The sequence below is a fragment of the Elaeis guineensis genome, chromosome 10, assembly GCF_000442705.2.
Source record: "Elaeis guineensis isolate ETL-2024a chromosome 10, EG11, whole genome shotgun sequence".
NCBI lineage: Eukaryota > Viridiplantae > Streptophyta > Magnoliopsida > Arecales > Arecaceae > Elaeis > Elaeis guineensis.
The window spans coordinates 28,148,046-28,167,434 of record NC_026002.2 but is presented as its reverse complement, the minus strand read 5'-3'; the positions used below and the strand labels follow the sequence as shown (position 1 = coordinate 28,167,434).

General features: G+C 36.8%; 2 protein-coding genes across 3 annotated transcripts; one reads left to right on the top strand and one right to left on the bottom strand.

Moving 5' to 3' along the window:
* Nucleotides 1–340: 340 nt before the first annotated feature.
* Nucleotides 341–4,837, bottom strand: LOC105052523 (uncharacterized). Its single transcript, XM_010933355.4, has 3 exons — nt 4,655–4,837; nt 4,452–4,542; nt 341–746 (listed from the first exon to the last, which is right to left on the bottom strand). The coding sequence occupies exons 1-3, from the start codon at nt 4,722–4,724 to the stop codon at nt 614–616; spliced, it is 294 nt and encodes a 97-aa protein (XP_010931657.1). The 5' UTR covers nt 4,725–4,837; the 3' UTR covers nt 341–613.
* A 4,702-nt stretch (nt 4,838–9,539) lies between these two features.
* LOC105052522 (NADH dehydrogenase [ubiquinone] iron-sulfur protein 5-B) lies at nt 9,540–16,752 on the top strand. 2 transcript variants are annotated; one of them, XM_010933354.2, is made up of 2 exons: nt 9,540–9,771; nt 16,446–16,752. In XM_010933354.2, exons 1-2 carry the CDS (start codon nt 9,622–9,624, stop codon nt 16,551–16,553), a joined length of 258 nt encoding a protein of 85 aa, XP_010931656.1. In that variant the 5' UTR covers nt 9,540–9,621; the 3' UTR covers nt 16,554–16,752. The 2 variants fall into 2 exon arrangements, with proteins under 2 accessions (XP_010931656.1, XP_073100252.1); XM_073244151.1 differs by having other exon boundaries at nt 15,220–16,488.
* Nucleotides 16,753–19,389: the final 2,637 nt, after the last annotated feature.

Sequence of the window (19,389 nt, the reverse complement as noted above, 5' to 3'; positions counted from 1 at the left end):
CAGTTGATAGAGTGGAACCAAGACTTCCTAATTAAACTGAAGGCAAAGGTCGGCTAATGAATTTTGTCTGGTTAGTAGGTATTAACCATGCCCCTTTCAACCAGTAAGTACTGAAACCGGGTAGGCATCAGGTGCATTGGACTTCCTTTTTCATGCCTAGCAATGCCAAGACATGCAAATGCCGGAGTCCTAGATGATCCTGAGTCCTAACCACATGTACAACTGGTTTTCCCGCCTTTCAGATAGTCAGCACAAAGCACAAAGTAGTTCCCTAATCCACATCAAAAAGAAGAAAGAAACCGATACCTTGGACATTAGGAAAATGAATGCACAACGCCAATAATTTAACATATAAAATTGTATTGCTTGTCATTTAGTCCAGCCTCATAATGGTATCTTTTCGTATTGGCAAAAAAATATATTAGTGCTTTGAATCCAAAATGATTTTAAATCAACAATTATTAGCCTAAGGATATCCATGAACACAAGTCATTCACGGCAGGCCGGCTCATTGTAACCAACAAATCCACCTAAACACTGCTCCAAAATTAATTTGCCATGTTTCACGAAATTGTATGGTAGACCCAATGAAGCAAGGAAGAAGATGGCAGCCTCAATCTTTTTGAGGGTGTGCGAGGAATTGATTTGCATATTTATCCACCTTTGATCCTGATGTTGAACGATCATAGTACTCGACCACCGCAGCACCAGCTAAGGCAGCGAGGGTAAGAGCCTGAGCATGCAGCCTGCAAGTCAAATTTATCAGGTGAAGCAATAGCTTTGTCAAAGTTGAGGCCAAAAAATATTATTGATATTCGGATACCAGAAGCTCTTGACAAGGTCCTTAAAAAAACATAGAATCTGTATCACAAAACTGGCAAAATACTAACCTAATTTGAGATGGGGAGCATCATGCAACTTTCAAGCTTCATCATTACATGATTAAAGATATGTCATCCTAGTCATACTCCCCAACAGTTAAAACAAGCCTGAATTTGCGTCTCATTCTAGTTTCTAGCAAACAGGATGAGCTTCAGACGGTTCATTAGCAGTTTAGCACTTCTTATGGAAAATAAATATGATCAACACTGAATAAGCACTCTTCACTAACAATAGCAAGTTAATTGCTAAATTATTTACAAAATTGGTAAACAAAGAAAATAAAAATCCTTCAACAGATTTCATTTCGTTCAGTTTAGAACAGCATAACTTCCACACTTGCTGCATAAAAATCAACAAAGAAAGAGATATTTGATAGATCCAAATGTCATTGCCTATTTAAGAAACCAAAGGATGATGTTATCCGAAGCCCACATCTCAGCAAATATTAATTTACTCAGTGAAAAATAAAATCAAGTAGTTGTTATACTTTTTATGGGATTAATCCTATGGCCTGCTGGTTGCAAAAAACAATGTGAACAAACTGTGATTTGAGCACTGTAATCTTCAGGTAACATTTCATTCCCACACATATCAAGAACCTTATTAGTGATAAGTCTCCATGTGCTAATAGAAATCAGCTGTAAAGCAGTGGTCGTACGCAGACTTGATAACAAAATTACACAGAACAAATTTGGCAATGATGCATAGCTTATACCCTAGAAAGGTTTGCTGAACAAATGATAATAATCACAGTGAATAATTAATATCATGTGTTGAAAGAAGCTCTACTCATTCCAACATTGCATAATTACATCATAATTTATTTTTTGTCAATCTGGGAATAAAAGGCAAATAGTAAGATGAGCTTATGTCTCAATAGCAAATACAGGGGTTATGTGGATGCTGACCATTTGTTCCGTTTCTCCAAATAACATCAGCCTCCATGACTTGGCAGCCCAATAGAGGTTGACCAACTCACTTGAGTATTGGAGACCCTTTATAGCTTCTATTAAACTTCTATTACATGGGAAAAAGAAAAAGAAACTGAAAAAACTATTAAGGTCCTGTTTGGATGTTTAGGATTTATAACCTTAGGATAAAATTCATGACAGGATGTAGGTTTTGATCCTAAAGGATTATACAAAAAATCCTATTAACAGAAAAACTAATCCTATATAACTAATCATATCCTATGTTTGGATAATAAATTAGGATTTCCTCTCCCTCTCTTCTTCCTCTTCCCCTCCTCTCTCTACCCCTTCTTTTACCAAAATAATAAACTTATCATTATCAAAATATCATATTAAGCATTATAATTACAAACAATTCATATCAAGAAAAAGCTAACATATCTTTATGTATGTTTTGAAATTAAATTAAAATCCATTTGGGTTTGGGATGGATTTGGAATTTGCCCCTCGAGTATCCTCTACTCGAATCCAATTATATATATTTTATATTTTTTTAATATATATATATATATATATATATATATATATATATATATATATATATATATATATAATCAGAGGATACGATGGCCTAACCACTATCTCAACCAATAAGCTACAATTCACATCTATTTTTTAATTGATTGATAATATAGTTATACCTTTTAAATTTTTATACATAAATACCCAAAACAAAACCCTAGCCATCGTCTAAGCTTCCCTATTTGGCAACTCCAAGCCACCCACCCGATTAAGGCTCCTAAGGACATCAAAAAAAAAAAAAAAGGAGGAAAGATTAGGGGAAAACATAGGAAAAATCAATGAAAACAAAGGAAAGATGGAAAAAAATAAAAGGTAAGATCTTGTCCCACATAGATTGATCATTTTTTTCTTTTCATTTGATTCTTTTTTTCAAAGATCTATAGGGAAGGAGAGCACCTTGAGGGAGATCAAAGGGGTTTCTTAGGTTCTGATTGGGATTTTTTCTCAAGCATATAAGATTTTCTATGAGTTGTGGTGGCATGAGCAGCAGAGGGCGGCGATGAGGAGGTTGAGGGCAAGAGCGCTGAGGGAGGCCTTGCGGCGGTTGGCAGAGGGAGGAAGAGGAGGAGGCAGAGGAGAGCGAGGAAGGAGAAGGGCCGAAAGGGGTGGTTGAAGAGGGAGAGGAGGTGGAAGAAGGGAAGGGCCACAACAAGGGAGGGGGAGAAGGAGATGGCGCAGGTGAAGAGGGGGTCGAAAACAATGGGGGTGCGAAGGTAGAGCCCAAGAATTGTAGGAAATAAAAAGACCATCGAAGAATTTTTTTTTCCCCCCTACAGGATTAGCCACTTCCTGTTGTTCTTTTATCCCATAGTTCAATCACCCAAACAGTGACTAGAAAAGGGAATAGGATGTTTACCCATAGGATCCATTGATCTTATAGGATTTGGAACATTCCTATTCTTTTCAAACAGGTCCTAACCAACCCACCCTATCACCAGAATCTGTTTACGGATAATCATCAATCATATGACTGCCTTAATCCTCCCAATTAGATCTCTACATCAAAGCACTGAATGGGGGGGGACCCTAAAAATATCATGCTTGTGTTAATACCAAAAAACAAACTTAAATGTTGGATGTTTTGAGCTGGTTTTACTCTCCACACAAGGCCCAGTCAAAATCCTTGATCCCAAAACACAACCACAGGCACTTAGTTGCATGAAGCATGTTAGATTATACTGAACACTGGTTCAAGTATGATGATATCCTTCATGCCTCAAGTGGACCAGAATATGGCCGATGGTATCTTTCTTAGATGCCATACCATGCATTAATGTAATTCTTGTAAATCCTAAAAGCAAATTATCCACTATTGTTCAAATGACTTGTCAGATTAAATGGCCTAAAGTTAAAAATGTTATTGATACAATGTTAGAGAAGAAGGTATAAAAAAGTAACAACCAGAAGGCACTCCCTCCTCCAAGTATCAATACTCTTCCTTTAAAATTAAGAATGACAATTGAAGTGCATCATTCTATCTGTACTGGTCAATTCCTTATTTTCTTGCAAGTTGAATGCAAGCATCTCATCATGACATGACTACGATACGTTAAAATCATCCAACGAAATCCTTTCCATGCCATCTTATAATGATACAGCCAATCTTCTGGATGAAAGATTTACTAATTCTTGAATCCTTAAACGTCAAATAATCAAAAATCTCCACAAAGGAACTCATAATCTAAATCCTAGAAGAGTAACCTTAGCGCTGAGCTACATCCGCAAATCCCTAAAACTGGATCATTCGATCAATACTCAAATATCTTATCTAATTTTCTCACGCTGACCCAACATCTTTAAACCAATTACTCATTTCAACCATACCCACTCCCAAAACAGAAAAAAAATTTCACAAAACCATTTTCTTAAGAAAAGTAATTCCAACAAGCCAAATCCAATATGCATCTCTAAATCCAATCAAACTCCAACATCAGAAACCTAATAATTCTTCATATATGCCATCCTAAAGAAACCAATATAATCACCGTTAACATAATAGTCAATCAACTTAAAAATAATTGAATAAAAAAAATATAGTTTCCCTTTTTTTAAGCAAAGGGAATTTTCAAGACTAACCTCGCGTGGATGATCTTAACACTGGTTTTCATGTTAGGACGAGACCAGTTGTACGCGATCGAACTCCCTATTCCGCTTAGCCAAAGGCAACCTTTTCCCAAGAAATAAGAATCAAAAATCAAATCAGAAGCCCTAATAACCAAGTTCCAAGCAACTGCACGAAAAAAAAAAATCTAAAAAAGTGAGGAAATCCGATGAATTACCGACGGCGCGGAGCTTGTGCTCCACGACCCACTTCCTGACAGATTCGATCGTGCTCGGGCTCTCCGCCATTGCTGGTTGTCGTTCGCTTGGCTTCTCGTTCGTTCGCCGCTCAAATGGAAGAGGAGAGAGAGAGAGAAGGGAAGAAGAGAGGATACCACGCGGTATGCGAGAAACAATTGGCGATCTACTTATCGTGCGCTGCTGCCAACCGCGTGGCTCTGACGCTGGTGATGATGCGGTGAACCTGGGAAACCGGAAAGGAGCTTAGAAGGGAGTCGTGTTCGTACTCGTCGGAAAAAATTTACAATTCCATAGCATGGATGACACGTGTCCGTGTAAATAAACATACGAGACGTGGATTGTCAAGAGTGGTCTAGCTGCGGGCCATCCTTCGAGTTGGAATTGCAGCGAATCCGTGGGCTTGAAACACTTTCATGCATCTGGGTCGTGTCTGGGAAAGTTCCGTTTGGCGTTTGAATGCTTGTCGGATGACGACCGCCGATATTTCTATTTCAGTAAAATCCTTGCAATACAAAAGGCTCAGAAAGATTACTAACCCAGGGAAAGAGAGAGAGAGAGAGAGAGAAAGTTGGTGGAAACTGATAGCTGTATCAAATGTTCATCATTATTTTTGGTTTAGCACGTAATGCATTTCTTTCTGATTAGGAGAGAGTCCTCCATGTATGTTATCTGAGCTCATTTAGGACTCAAACACATGATTTTTGCTTGGAGAAAAATCCCACCTACATAAGCATTGGAATGAAAAAGACTTCTTTTAATGAAAGGGGAGAGGGGCTACAGTAGGTAAGTCATAGAGTGTAATTCACAATATAAATAACCCTCTCGAGCCTCGACTAAAAGCCCACCTGCTTATACATGGACAGGGCAATAGTTGGTCTTCTATCCAATCAAGACAATCCTTGCAACCCAACCGTAACCTTCCACCAGAAAGGTTTAACCCACTATCTCTCTCTTATTAGGTCCATAAACAAGTCGGGTTGGGGTAGTTTTGAATTTGACCGTTAATTTTAGACTCTCAGACATGATCCAATAAAACTTGTTGAGCATCCTATGCATTTTCGCATATGTAATTACACTTTATACTGATATTAATATTATCATGATCAAGAAAAATCACAAATGGTATTAAGTTGAGAGCAAATACTTGATACACATGATAGCATGGTGAATGGCCGACTACTTGGTTCCTTATTCAACGAGTTATTCGGAGAATAGCGAACAGCCATCACTGAAAGAAGTAATGAAAAAATTTAAGCAGTAATTGATTGGGAAGACTTCATTTCGTATATAACAAATAAATGAACCAAGAAAGTCATCACGGATGGAAAGATGACTTAACTTAGCTGCCTTAGCTTGGGGCCTTAGGAAGGATCTGACCATAGTGACAAAAGCTGGTCACCTAGGAGAGATAGGAAGGAGGGTGGTGGGTGGAGAAGCCAAAATATTCTTTGGTGAATTGGGCAAAAATTTGAACTACACACATACGTGCTTTTAAAAAGGGTAAAGTCAAGAGAGATATAAAAACAGGTGCTATTGCGGCTATGGGTTCCTCGAACTCTATCTCACACCAGGTAAATCATTCACCTTTCCACCTCTTGTGTAGAAGCAAGCTATCATATCTATAGATTTATTGCAATCAATGCAATCAAGATTTTAGATGGAGGTAAGACAGAATTAGATTGTAAGTGAAAAAGTGGACAGATAAGTTATTTTTATCGCCACTCTATAAAACCTAACATGAGATTTTCAACCCTCTCCTTATGCTCCAATTCAGTTTTAGACCTATGTTTCTCTTTGGAAAAGAACGAACTTACTTATCTTTTCTCATACGATCGGGGCCGACCCTAACATCTATGAAAAAGACTTTTCTTCATCTTTAGCTCAAGATGAGGCTGTGAAGTAGAAAAGAGAGTCAGGAATGGAGAGCTCTCCCCCTATACTTGAAACCAAATTGAAGGATGATCTACTGGAGATCACTGAGCACATTGTTCTCTCTCGTCACCCCATATAAAACACTAATTATAAACTCTACTGGAATATCTTAATGCAAGTTGAAGGGAGGGACTAGAGCTCTCATACATACAATTGCTAGTTTCCTAATGCATCATAATCCCCAATTTAACTAGAACTCTAAGTTCTTCATCTCCACGTAATTGGAATTGACAACTTAAATAATTGGGATGACCTTATGTTGACTCCATGTTTATTAAGATAATACATAGACACAACATATATGCAAGTGGTTATTTGGACCGGATTATAAGAATAACCTCCAATATATAACCCTCTGACTTAGATAAATGCATCCTCCCAAATCAAATATATCTATGAAGTATGTAATGATTGATTAAAGAAAAATCGATGGATTATAGCCACTTAAATTATCTCTCATCTACATTTTCATGTGTCAAATTTTAAATTTAACAAAATATTACCACTCAAATTACTCAAGGGCTTAATTTTTAATCTCCATCAATGATGAAAATAGGAATAAATGTTCAATCTTGAGAAAGATGCAACATGCCAAAATAATCTATGTTTGTGTGTCAACCGAATAATTAGGCTCTATTGTGCTTTCGATAATAAAAAATTATTTTTTTAATACATTAAATGCTCTTTCTATTACATTATGCAATGATGCATATCGAAAGTTAAATAACTTTCAACGATTTTTTGATGCTCGAGTCGAGTATTTTTTTAAGTGATAGCATACTCCTCTGTAAAGTATGATAAGTCCGCTTCTTAGCATATATTCCACGTCAACATGATAATATTTATCTAGTACAAAATTAAAAAAAATAAGTAAAAATTATATTATATTATAAAATATAAAATTTATTAATTACTAAATATTATCTTTAGAAATCTCTAGCTTATCTTCTCTCCTAAGTGTATTTTTAATTATCCTTGAATCAGATGCCATCCCTTTCCAATCAGGTAAAATATACATAAATTCTAAATTGAATGAGTATGCAACCAACATATTTTGTATTAAATAATCCTTCCTATCATGATACTTTAGGGTATTAGATCGAGAAATTTTCACAGGAATACGTGTTCCATCAATAGGTCCTATACAATCTTAATATATAAATTTTATATAAATATTTTTTTAAATATATATCTACATGATAAAATAAATTAAATAAAATTTAATTTATCTTAAAATATGAATAAAATCTACTATTATTGAGTATTTCTGAGGAAACTTGTTCTCCTATAGGTTGAACCAAAAATCAATCTTCTAAATATATTATTGCTTTGAGTATTATGTAAAAATGATGATAAATGATCTAATTAGAGCGACAAAAGAAGAATGAAGCCGTATGATTTCTCACATTATGTGATAACGTATGAAAAAACTTAGGTACTTGCCTTTTTACTATTGCTCGTTGAATGGGTTGGAGACTACCATTTTTTTGTAAGATCTCATATAAATTTATAAAAACTTATAGTCCCATTCGAATAACATCACGGCACTTTTTATTTGTGTTTAAATATTTCATTATTTCATCTTACACTAGTTATCTTTTTATGAAAGATTGACTAATAGACCAATGAATACAACTTTTACGATAATGAAGTCTGTGTCGCACCATAAAATTTACAATACGACAAATAACTTTAGTTGCAACTAGTCGTCGACTTCTCTTCTATAAGAAAACTCATCAATTTCTTCATTTTCTTATCTTTTTATCTATCATATATTTTAATTTTAATTTAAATAAAATAAATATGTTATATTATATGATAAATAGATAATAATAAATTATTAAAATGAGAATAAAATAAAGAGAGGAAAAAAAAGCTAACAGGCAACAAGCACATCATAAACTTGGTATCATATTCATATCTCCAAAATCCATAAAATATCATTTTTTTAGCAAGATTAAGCTCTCAAAACCTCGAGGGGCCGGTCACACCACCACAACTTATAAAAAAAAATCAAGAAATCCCTCTATCTCCCTCGAGTGCTGTTCTTCCCCACAGATCTCTGAAAAAGAGAAGGAAAAAAAAAATCTAAGTAGGAAATGGTCTCAACATTTGATTTTTTCCATCTTTCTTTTATTTTTTTATATTTTTTATTAATTTTCTCTCTATTTTTCATCCTCCAAAACCAAGAAACCTCTCTCTCTCTCTAGGTGCTCTCCTTTTCCACGTAGCTCCAAAAAAAAATATAATTTTTTTTAAAAAAAATCTAAATGAAAAAAGATCTTACCTTTTAATTTTTTTTTTCATTTTTTTTTATTTTTATTAATTTTTTTCATGAAAATACTTCCATCATGTTTTGCATCCGCAAGAGTCTCGATTGAATGGATGTTTCAAGCAGCTTCCTTCTTTCCGTCCGTATGAATCTCGATCGAAAGGAATACTTGACATAAGTCTCAAGATTGAAATGTAATATTAATTTTATTCTTCATTATTAGAAAAATAAAATAATATTAAATTTTAAATTTTTTTTTTCAAAATCTATTTAATTTGGAGGAGAAAAAAAATTGTAGGATTGAGAGATTTGTATTCTCTATATTTCTTATCTTTTCTTTTTTTTTTATGAAAAAATTTTTAATATTGAAAAAATATTAACTTTTTCTTCTATTCAAAAAAAAATCATATATTTAATTTTTTATAATTAAAAAATATTTAGCTTTCTAATTTAAGCTTTTGATGGTCTTTTTTTTTTTTTTTGATACGTGGCAAATAGAAAAATCTCCCACGTGGTGAAAGGAGACCCGTCAATCATGTAGTCCACATCCTCACTCGGACGGTCAGATCACAACAAACTGGCTCACATAATCAGACGGCTACGAAAGCCTGAACCATCACATTGATAAATATCAACGGCTTAGATGCGCGCATTCCATCTTTTGGCCTCCTCCGAGTCGAGCACCAGAGGAGTGGGGAGAGAGCGACCAAGAGGACTCACAGAGAGGAGAAAGAAGAGAGGATGGCGTCGGGGTGGGGTATAACGGGGAACAAGGGACGGTGCTACGATTTCTGGATGGACTTCAGCGAGTGCATGTCCCATTGCCGCGAGCCCAAGGACTGCGCCCTCCTCCGCGAGGACTACCTCGAGTGTCTCCACCACTCCAAAGAGGTCTTTTCTTTCCCTTCTTCTTCTTATTTTTCTCCCCTAACCCTAGAAATATCCTCCTCTATCGATTTCGAGAAGTTTTTTTTTTTTCTTGTATCGCTGAATGAAATCGTCGATCGGTGGGGGAACGATGATATTTGTTTGATCTCGTCAGTTGGCTTCGAGAAATCGAATCCTCGATCGACTGTTAATCTTCGGATATTGGTCTTGAATAGGTTTTAGCTGTTAGCTAGGAGATTCGTTTAATTGTTAGATTCCAAAATCGGATGCAAAATGTTAGCTGTCTGTGCTATTAATAAATTTGTGCCATGTTAGAGCGAAAGATTGAGAGTTCACTGACAACTACATGTTTTCCCTCGAAGAAAGAATAAAAATTGTGAGTTTATAATGACAAGGGGTTACAGTGGAAGGGGGAATTGAAAACTGATGGTGGAATAGGATCATAACTTTGATTGGTCTGTTCCTGTTTCTCTTTTTTTGACAATATAAGCTCTTTTAATTGAGATCTTCTTTGAAATTTCTTCGCATAAAGTTGATGGTGATCTAACGACATCTTTTAAAGAGATGCTAGTTCAGAATGGTTTCGTTGTCTAAAGTCTGTGCAAGTATTATTGATCCTCCCTAATGCATAAGCCAGCATGCGAACATAAATTGGCAGTACTTCTTCCTATCTTTTCCATTAAAAAACAAAAAATCTTCCCTTCTGTGTTTAAGATAGGAAAGCATATGAAGCAATACTTGTGGAAGCCATCAGATAATTCATCTTTTTTTCCCCTTGTTTGTTTTGAGAAGTCTCAGTTTTGTCTTGTGTCCTTAATGTTCAGCAGTGTTGATCGACACACTAGCTCTTCTTCTGATAAAAAATTAATGGTCAAGATCTAAGACTCACTCTATTCATTTAGCTGTAGTTTTGGATAAGTTTTCGACATTGTTCCTGTAAGGCCCATAACCAACATAAGTATCACCAATTGTGTTAAGCCACATCAGATTAAAAATAACCATATATTGGGGCTTTAGTTTAAGGAGCTCGAAGTGTCTCCATCTCTCTCTCTCTCTCTCTCTCTCTCTCATGTATCTTTTTCTCTCTCCACATATATATGTACATATGCATAAGTTTGTAGGTGTATATGGATCCATAGATATGTATCTCTTGACATCATTGTGATCCCATGCGTTACTCCATGAGGCGGGGGAATACTCTTAAGCGAGAATTGTTTAGAGAGAAGAAGAAGGTTGAAGTTGACTCTGTCTTTGTTGTGAAGACATATGGCTTCCTTTATAAGGATGTTTCCTGGAGAAGGAAACATGAATTAAAAATGTTATGATTGAAAAGGGAGCTTAACTATTTAGTTGATTATGCTTTATTACCTTTTGAATTGACCATGATAACATATCATGATTTATGCTTCCTAAATGGCCTAGACATATGATTGAGATTTGGGCAAATTAATAAGGTCTGTTGTGGTAAATGGATAGTACATTTTAATCTTATATCATTTTTCTTTTGATATTTATACTCAGGTTATGTGGATAATATTTTTTTTAAGAATAGTAATAAATATGCCAATTTTGATCTTACATATGTTGGTAGTGTTATTGTTATAAAATGATTATTGGGTACTTAGGTCATTGTAGATTTTGACCATTAGACGTTGATTAGAATACTTCTTGGTAAAGTCTTTGACTGCTCCTGTTTACTCTGCTTCTAAGTTTTCTACCTATGAGATCTGGCAGCTGCTTGCTTTCGTTTATACCGATTTGTTTGATCACTTTGTATGAATTCATAAACTTTTTACCTGCATTCTACTATATAATTTTTTTAAAAGGATCCTCACCTATTGTGAAGAAAATGTATCAGCAATGGTTATTTTGTTAGCTATGGTTATACATAGATGAGGCCCAAACAATTTTTAATTGTTTGTGTATTTTCCCTTTAGAAATCTGCATCAATAAACAAGTTTAAACGTTTGTAGTGACTTTTTCTTTGAACTTTCTGTATTCTAACCATCATCATCAAGCCTTTTTCCCCATAAAATATGGCTGCAAAGCTCAGTTAAGGTGTCCCCATGGCAGGATTGAGAAGATACTATGCGTGGTGTTCAATGTGACGTTAGCCCTCCAGAAATTGATGCTGAAAGCCAGTACACAAATTTAAGCAAGATAGGGCCCTGCCATGAAACCTATATGGCTATTTAGGGGTAGGAAGATCTACTTCATTGCTTACAGATTTTAAGCTTGTGCAACCAAGGATCAATCCCCAAAGTCTCTCCCTAGATGAAGTGGTGAGATGATAACTTTGTCCCAACCAAGCAATAGAAAATTTCTCCACTTCTGCTTTCCTTTCTTTTTCCTTTTTCCCCCCTCTGCCTATAATCTATCCCTTTCAGTTTCACAATCATTAATGAGAACATAATGGATGTCATGCATATATATCTTTTTCTATAGGTTGCTTTTTGTGGTGTAGACAAGTCCTCCAATGACTGGTTTACAATATTTATAAGACCTGAGTTTTAAACTTGAGAACTAAAAATTTCTGGATAGAGTGCAGAATATCTGCATGCAAGGAATGTCGAGACCTTCCAAAGGCAAAGGACCAGCCTTGGGATGACCTGAGACCTGAATTTTAGACTTCTGAGCTGAAAATTTCTAGACAAAGTGCAGAAGATATGCATGTGGGGAACTTGAAGACCCTCCGAAGGTGGAGGACAGGCCTTGGGCTGACTATAATCAGCCAGAAGTTGAAGAGAAAAGGGATCAAGTTGAAACTAATTTTAAGGATAATAGGGTTTTCATCCTAGAATAGAGCATAAAGAGGGGAAAAGGCTTCTTTGTAGCTGGATGTGGTAGGAGTGGATGGATGTCTTGGGACTTGGGAGGAATCTCTGCCTTAAATCTCCTTTGATAACCTGATGTGAGAGAAGTTGATGGATGGCTTGGGAGGGACATCTACCTTCTTTCCTTTTCCTTTTCTTTTATTTTTGTGGCTCTCTTCAATTTTTTTTCATTCTCTTCTAATTTTTAGGTGCTCGAGGAGAAATGGATGCCCCTTTTATTGCATGAGATCCTCTAATATCTCTTAAAAGGGGTTTGGGCCCAATAAAACTGTTTGGCACTTTTACTGATGTGTAGGCTAAGCAAATGCTACTTGGCAAAATAAAAACCAAATAAAAGCTTATGAACAACTAGGATAATATGTAATTTCTGCTATTCATGATTTGGAAACTAAAAATGTGTGAATGATGCTCTTAGACACTTAAAATTAGATCCAAAGATTGAAATTTCAGCTGAAACTGATCCACTTCAGCCAAACAGACTGGTTTCAGCTTGTAACAATCCAAAACTGAACAAAACTCTGGCGATTTAGATTTAGTTTCAGAAAAGGCTAGCCAATTTTGATCCTCTTTCGGTGGTATCAGCTGTTTTCAGGCTGAAACTGATTATATATGCTGCTTTTGTTCATAATATTGATATTTACTATCATTTTTGGAATTATTTTTTCTTTTTTTATTTAATGTTCTTTTTGAAGCCATTTCTCTGTTTCTGCAAGTAAAATGACTTAATAGCATCTATTTTATGTCATCTTTTCATTTTTGAGGTAAAGGAAAATACTAAACAGCGATAAGTCTAACCTAGCACAAGCAAGTACTTTCTTGATATTGACATATATTTTGTGGAATTTTGAAAAGTTAGAAGCTTTTGGGTGTTTGGCTTTGAGAAGTTGAAATAGAAGGTTGCTTTTCACAGGCATAGTGAATATTTTTGGATTTTAAGGGTATTTTTTTTTCAGGAAAAAAAGACTAGTGAAAAGGAGTCCGTGCACAAGATTTAACCTTGGATTTGCTAGATCTTAGCTTAAATCCCTAGGACACTTCAGTGAGATACATCTAATCATGGTCTTTTTCATACTTAGTAGATTATAAGTTATATGTTAGGACTTGTTACTTAAGTAAAGGTATTGATTATATTAAGTTTCATAAGCTTATATAGTTATGTTACTATATTTTGCAACTATAGATATTTACACTATGAGGTGTTCGGTACTTAGGTTATTATCAGGCAGTAGTTCCCTACATTTCATTGATTTTTCAAAAGTTTTTATAATTCTTCAGACATTTGAGCTTTCACCTTGAAAACATGAAAAGCATAGATTTGATAATTACAAACAATACAGTATCTTTCAAAACCATTTAATACATGTTCCCTGAGATTATTTTGTTTGTCTTATTTTTCTAAACTTTTCAGCATACTACTTATTTTGGCTGAAACTCCAGACTCAAGCCAAAACTTGACAAGCTTGACCACCACTGAAACTAGTTTTCTGAGCTTTATCAGATCTAAGACCTACAATAACTGAAAAAGAAAACAGAATAATTAATTTACAGCAAATTGATTCAAAGATCTAACCCCACTTTTCTTTCCAAATTTCCATTTTTTCATGCCATTAAAACATGATCTCCAATCTTGATTATGCTATTCTGCTTATACATTTTTCTTGACCCTAGCATACACATTCATTATTGCAAGCTTTCCAAATTACCTTTTCTATTGAAGTATCATTCAACAGATTTCTGAATGTTTAGCTTTTCAGTTGAAGAGGACAATGTATTTGTAGCAGCATAAAACTACATGTAGCTGCACCCCCCCCCCAGCTAACCCTTAAGATCAGATCCTATTCTGGGGTTGCGAACAAGTGCAGTTTGGCATTAGTTTCACTTTTTTGATTTTCAGAAACAAAGAAATTCCACTTTTATTTTTTCTATTTTAAAAATATAAACATGTTTGCTATAGTCAATTATTTTTTTAAAACAAACATGGTGATGGTGGTGGAGATGATGGTAGTTGTAGACTTGTAGTAAAGGCGGTAGAGGCAACAGTGGTGTGGTGGAGGCGACAGTAGTGGTGGTGGCAAGGGCACCAATGATGTGATGGAGGCAATGACTCTGACAGAAAAAGCGTGATGGAGGCGGTGACAACAATGATAGTGATAGAAATGGTTGTGGTGGTGGTGGAGGTGCTAGAGATGTGATGGAGGAGATATTGGCACCGGTGGTGTGGTAGTGACGGGCTAGTGGCAAAAGTGGCAGTAGTGGCATCATCTTTGGTCGTGGAAGTGGTGGCATTGGTGGTGGTAAAAAAACATAAGTTTTTTGCTAATAATACTAAAAGTAAAGATTTCTTACTGTCATTCTTTTTTAGAAATAAAGAAAGTGATTTTTTAAAAAAGATAAATAAAGACAATAGTTGTTTTTCAAAATGGAAAACAAGAAATAAAAGCAATGCCAAACTGGCCCTTAATTTACAAAATCTTCAACTACTACCACCTAATTCAAGAGGAGTTAATAAAACAGCATCAAATGAGAGCATGTGATCGGCTGACAGCGTATTATTTTGCTTATCAAGTTACTAATGCATAATATATTCCACTCACCTAAAGTAATGCTTTTGTTAAAGGAACAAGAATTAATGATGGAGATTTCGATTAAGGCATGGAAGTACAAAAAATGGACTTTTAATCAGAGCCCAATGTGCTGATAGCAATAGCCATCTGAGTTGACTTACTAGCACATTAAACTTTTTTTTCTACAATTGTTGGCTAAAAACTACTGGTTGGTTCATGATGGATTGACAAAGTTGTTACAAGTCCATGCTAATTCCTTCTATGTTATGGTTCTTCATTTAATTGCAGTTCCTGGATCAGCTTGCATGATGGGTGGGCATAAGAAATTGGCACCTGTGCACATTTATAAAGAATAAGATATATGATGAAGAGTCATGTAAGAGAAGAACTATAATTAGTTAAGAAGCTGTTTTATCTATGCTAAATAAGCACTCGTGTATTTCCATGGCTCTATGTTTAACAACATTTAGCAACACTTGGATTGAAGATCCCAATGTACATAAAAAGAAGCTTCCTGCGGCTTCCAGCACTACCTGCAAAGCAACATTCAGAAGAGATTCTTACTTGGCTGCAACTTTTTACTATTGATATTTAAATGACAAACAGGAACTAGAAAATATGGATGTTAAAATATGCAGATGGCACCTCTTTAAAATCTTTAAGTGGGCTGGGAAATTTTGACAGCTTTGAATGTGTTTGACAATTTATGGATCTTTCTGATAAGGAGTCCGATTTTTGAATTATTGTCTGAAATGAGAACTGCGACCACATGTTTATGCCCTTAATATGTCTTATGTATGGTCTTTCGTGAAATTATATTGATGGTACTGGAGATCGTATTATTTATTTTATATTGATAAATGCTAGGAAACTTCATCTGACCAAGCTATCTAATAAATTACATTTAATAATTAAAAAAATTGCAAGAGCAATGAAAGAGAAGTTTTTTTTTTTTTTAATAATAATGTTATGTTGATGAATGGACATCTTTATGTCAGAAAATCAGGTGCTAATTTTGTGGGAATTGTAACGTTAGAACTCACTGTTCTACTGTTCACTTTTCCACCTTGGTTAAAACTAACAGAAGGGGGTTAAGGTCTTTGTTATCATTAGAAGCTTGTACTCAGGATTGCTTATATACTGTAAGTACCTGTATAATGTAAGGATACTTGATGAATTACAAGCATGAAGCTGCATGTCTTTGACTTGTGGACATAATTATAAAGATAATATGGTTCTAGATACCATTCCTAGCTTGACTAGGTGAAATTTATTTCAGTTCCAACGAAGAAACAGAATTTATAAAGAGGAGCAACGTCAAATCAGAGCAGCTGCAAGAAAGGCCAAGGGGGAAGCTGAAGAGGGTGGTGCAAACACTCACCATTAGCAGTCATCACGAGTATCTACTATGAAGCTGAGGACTAAATCTTGAGCAGATACTTTGTGTTTTAATGTTTCATGTGATATGATTGGCTGATGCAAAGGCCAAGGTAATAATCATAATAACCTGAATGAGGATATCATTTTGTTTTAAATTTGGTCTGATTGTCAGTGCGGATTATGAAAATTTTTCTTTTGACTGCTCATGCTCTTTTGGCTCTTCATCTTTGACACGCAGAACGTTACAATGATATACACGGTTGCATGTCTTGCCAAGTTTTTAAATTGCGAGTTTATATTGATGACTAATAACTGGTTTTATGTTTCTTTAAACCATAATTTCTATTGCACCACAATTGGTCTGAATTTTTCTTATTTTGAGGAGGCATCAGCTTAACCATATTCAACCACCTCTAGTCTCCAACCACAATGATTCACTCATGAGGTCGAAGAACCTCTAGTCGCAACTATGTTTTTGTTAGTTGTTTGGAACCTACCTCTCCCATTACTTCATTATAGACCATGATCCAATATCTGAACACCTTTATTAGAGCCAGCTACATAACTAACCTCTACTAAAATCCAGTCTCACAGCTCGAAGTTGAATACATAGGGATATTATGTAGTGTGGAACAATAACTTGCTCGTGAGGACAAGGATCCATTACTGAAAAATATGTTTTCTATTTATTTATTTGGAACCTATGACTTCACAAGTGCTTCATAACAAAGTATGACCAGATGGCTGGAAGCCTTATTCTTATTAGAATCAGTTACACAACCAACATTTGCTTGGTTCAGGAGTCCAGCAGCTCAAAGTTGAAAAACACATAAGGACATGAAGCATTGGCTTTCTCAGTGTGCCAAAACAATAAAGCAGTTGGAAGATTCTCTTTACTGACCCATACTTAAGAAGCACTTCTTAGTAACTCTGTATGCTTGCTCAGGAAAAGCTTCCATAGAATGTGCACATGCCTGCCATTGCCAACCAATATTGGCTGCTACTTCTATGTCTATCCATCAGTGCAATCAGAGGATTATATGCCATCCATTCAATGAGCTCTACCTCTCCAACACACTCTAAGTTTCTCTGTGCTGCAGCGTTGGAGGGGACGGTGGACTGGTGGAGGCTTCTTTGGTGCTCAGCTGATCCAAGTGTGTGCGCAATTGTGAGAAGAACCTGCGAGGAGGTGATACCTGATCCTGATCACTGCAGAGAATGTGGCCACAGATGTGCCTATGGGCTGGTGTGCTGTGGTGGAAGGTGTGTCCTGATCACTGTGGTTCATGTTATGGCCGGTGTAACGCACAGCTGGGATGCTACTTTGGAATGTGTGATTATGGTGGGTGATGAATGTTGAAAGCCATGCGAGTTATGATGGACCCTTTCTCCTTGTGTCTGTTGGTGAGTTCGGTCTTGGTCTAAATAATAAGTATGACATCAAAAATCATGTTTTAAATAATAATAATAAGAGAGCATATATGGATCTGAGTTTCCCGTTTTAAGTCATTGGAAATCCATGGAGGGGTGAACATTCATGATGCTTTGATCTTTTCCTGAGCTCAAGGCTTAACTCAGTAATAGATGTTTATTCAAACTTGGTGGATGCCACAATTTTGTTGCAATTTTGTTGCTTATGCAGTCGACCCCTCAAGCTTGCTCGGATTAGTTTAGACTTTACTCGGCGTCATTTGGCACGTATGTTTCGCGCTGCATGGGGGTGTAGTTAATCAGCAGTGGTCAGAGTCAGTTCCATCCTTTGCACGAGTCTACAGTTGGATCACCGACCGCAAAGATCACATCAGCCTTCACAGTTCTCCAAGCAACCGGTGGGTGATCCAACGGTAGATTCGTGGAAGGGATAGAGTGGATTCTACTTTGCTTTCCCTCTCCTAATGACTCAGGCTGCGTGTTAAAAAGCTATACAACCTAGATGGCCATCATATCATTTATCTTAAAGATGGACGGCTCACTCATGCTATGTTTGGCACCAAATGACGTTTTATTTGTGTTTCCAAGATAAGCAATAGCTGGACAAATGATGTGGTGGCTATCCAAGGCTACATAATTCTTTATGGTGCAAAACATGCACCGTAGAGAATCCAAACTCCTCTCATAACTAACACCAATGCCCCATATGGTGCATAAACACACATGGACATTGTTGCGGTCAATCACCTCGTCGCCCGATCGCCGGGAAGCGTACACCTGCAAAAGAAAGTCCGCACTGACCGGAGGCGGCTCCGGCGGGGACCCTCCGACGATCAAGTCAGAGAGGTGACTGGGCAACAGTGAAATGCAGACAGAGAGCTCTGAGGAAGAGAGAGAGAGAGAGAGGGAGAGGAGCGAGCCTGCGTATGTGGGAGAGACGGGCGGATCGATCCTTTGCACTGTTGCCTTCCCCGGTATATATAGTGGAGCTAGGTATGGCGCCGTCATTAATGGCGCGGACAAGTGAGGAACTGTCAACTCACTGTGGGCTGTCAGAGCCGCCGTGAAAACGTCATGTCGCCGTGCGGCCGTCCAATCACCAGGGTTGACCCGGCTCTCGGCGGGACAATGCCCCTAGGTAACTGCGCCGCATGCCCGTGTCAGAGCTGACAATGTCTGACGGCTGTACGGTGGTTGGAGGAGCCGACCGACCTAAAGTCGGTAGCCAGCTGAGTGGTGTCGGGCCCCTCCATCGGTCGGCGAGCTTCATGTAAGTCGGCCATATAACCTCGGGGTTCAGTCGGTCGGGATGGATACGCCCGACATACCCCCAGTCGGCGATGGGCCGTTGGACGGCCGGCGGTTAGCCGCTGATGGCATCCGTCAGTCGGTCGCCCCGACCGACGATCGGT

Coding starts and splice junctions, on each gene's coding strand:
- LOC105052522 (XM_010933354.2), top strand. CDS start 9,622: ATGGCGTCGGGGTGGGGTATAACGGGGAACAAGGGACGGTGCTACGAT. Junction 9,772..16,445: donor GTCTCCACCACTCCAAAGAG/GTCTTTTCTTTC, acceptor AATTTATTTCAG/TTCCAACGAAGAAACAGAAT.
- LOC105052523 (XM_010933355.4), bottom strand. CDS start 4,724: ATGGCGGAGAGCCCGAGCACGATCGAATCTGTCAGGAAGTGGGTCGTG. Junction 4,543..4,654: donor GCACAAGCTCCGCGCCGTCG/GTAATTCATCGG, acceptor TCTTGGGAAAAG/GTTGCCTTTGGCTAAGCGGA. Junction 747..4,451: donor GTTAAGATCATCCACGCGAG/GTTAGTCTTGAA, acceptor TTTGACTTGCAG/GCTGCATGCTCAGGCTCTTA.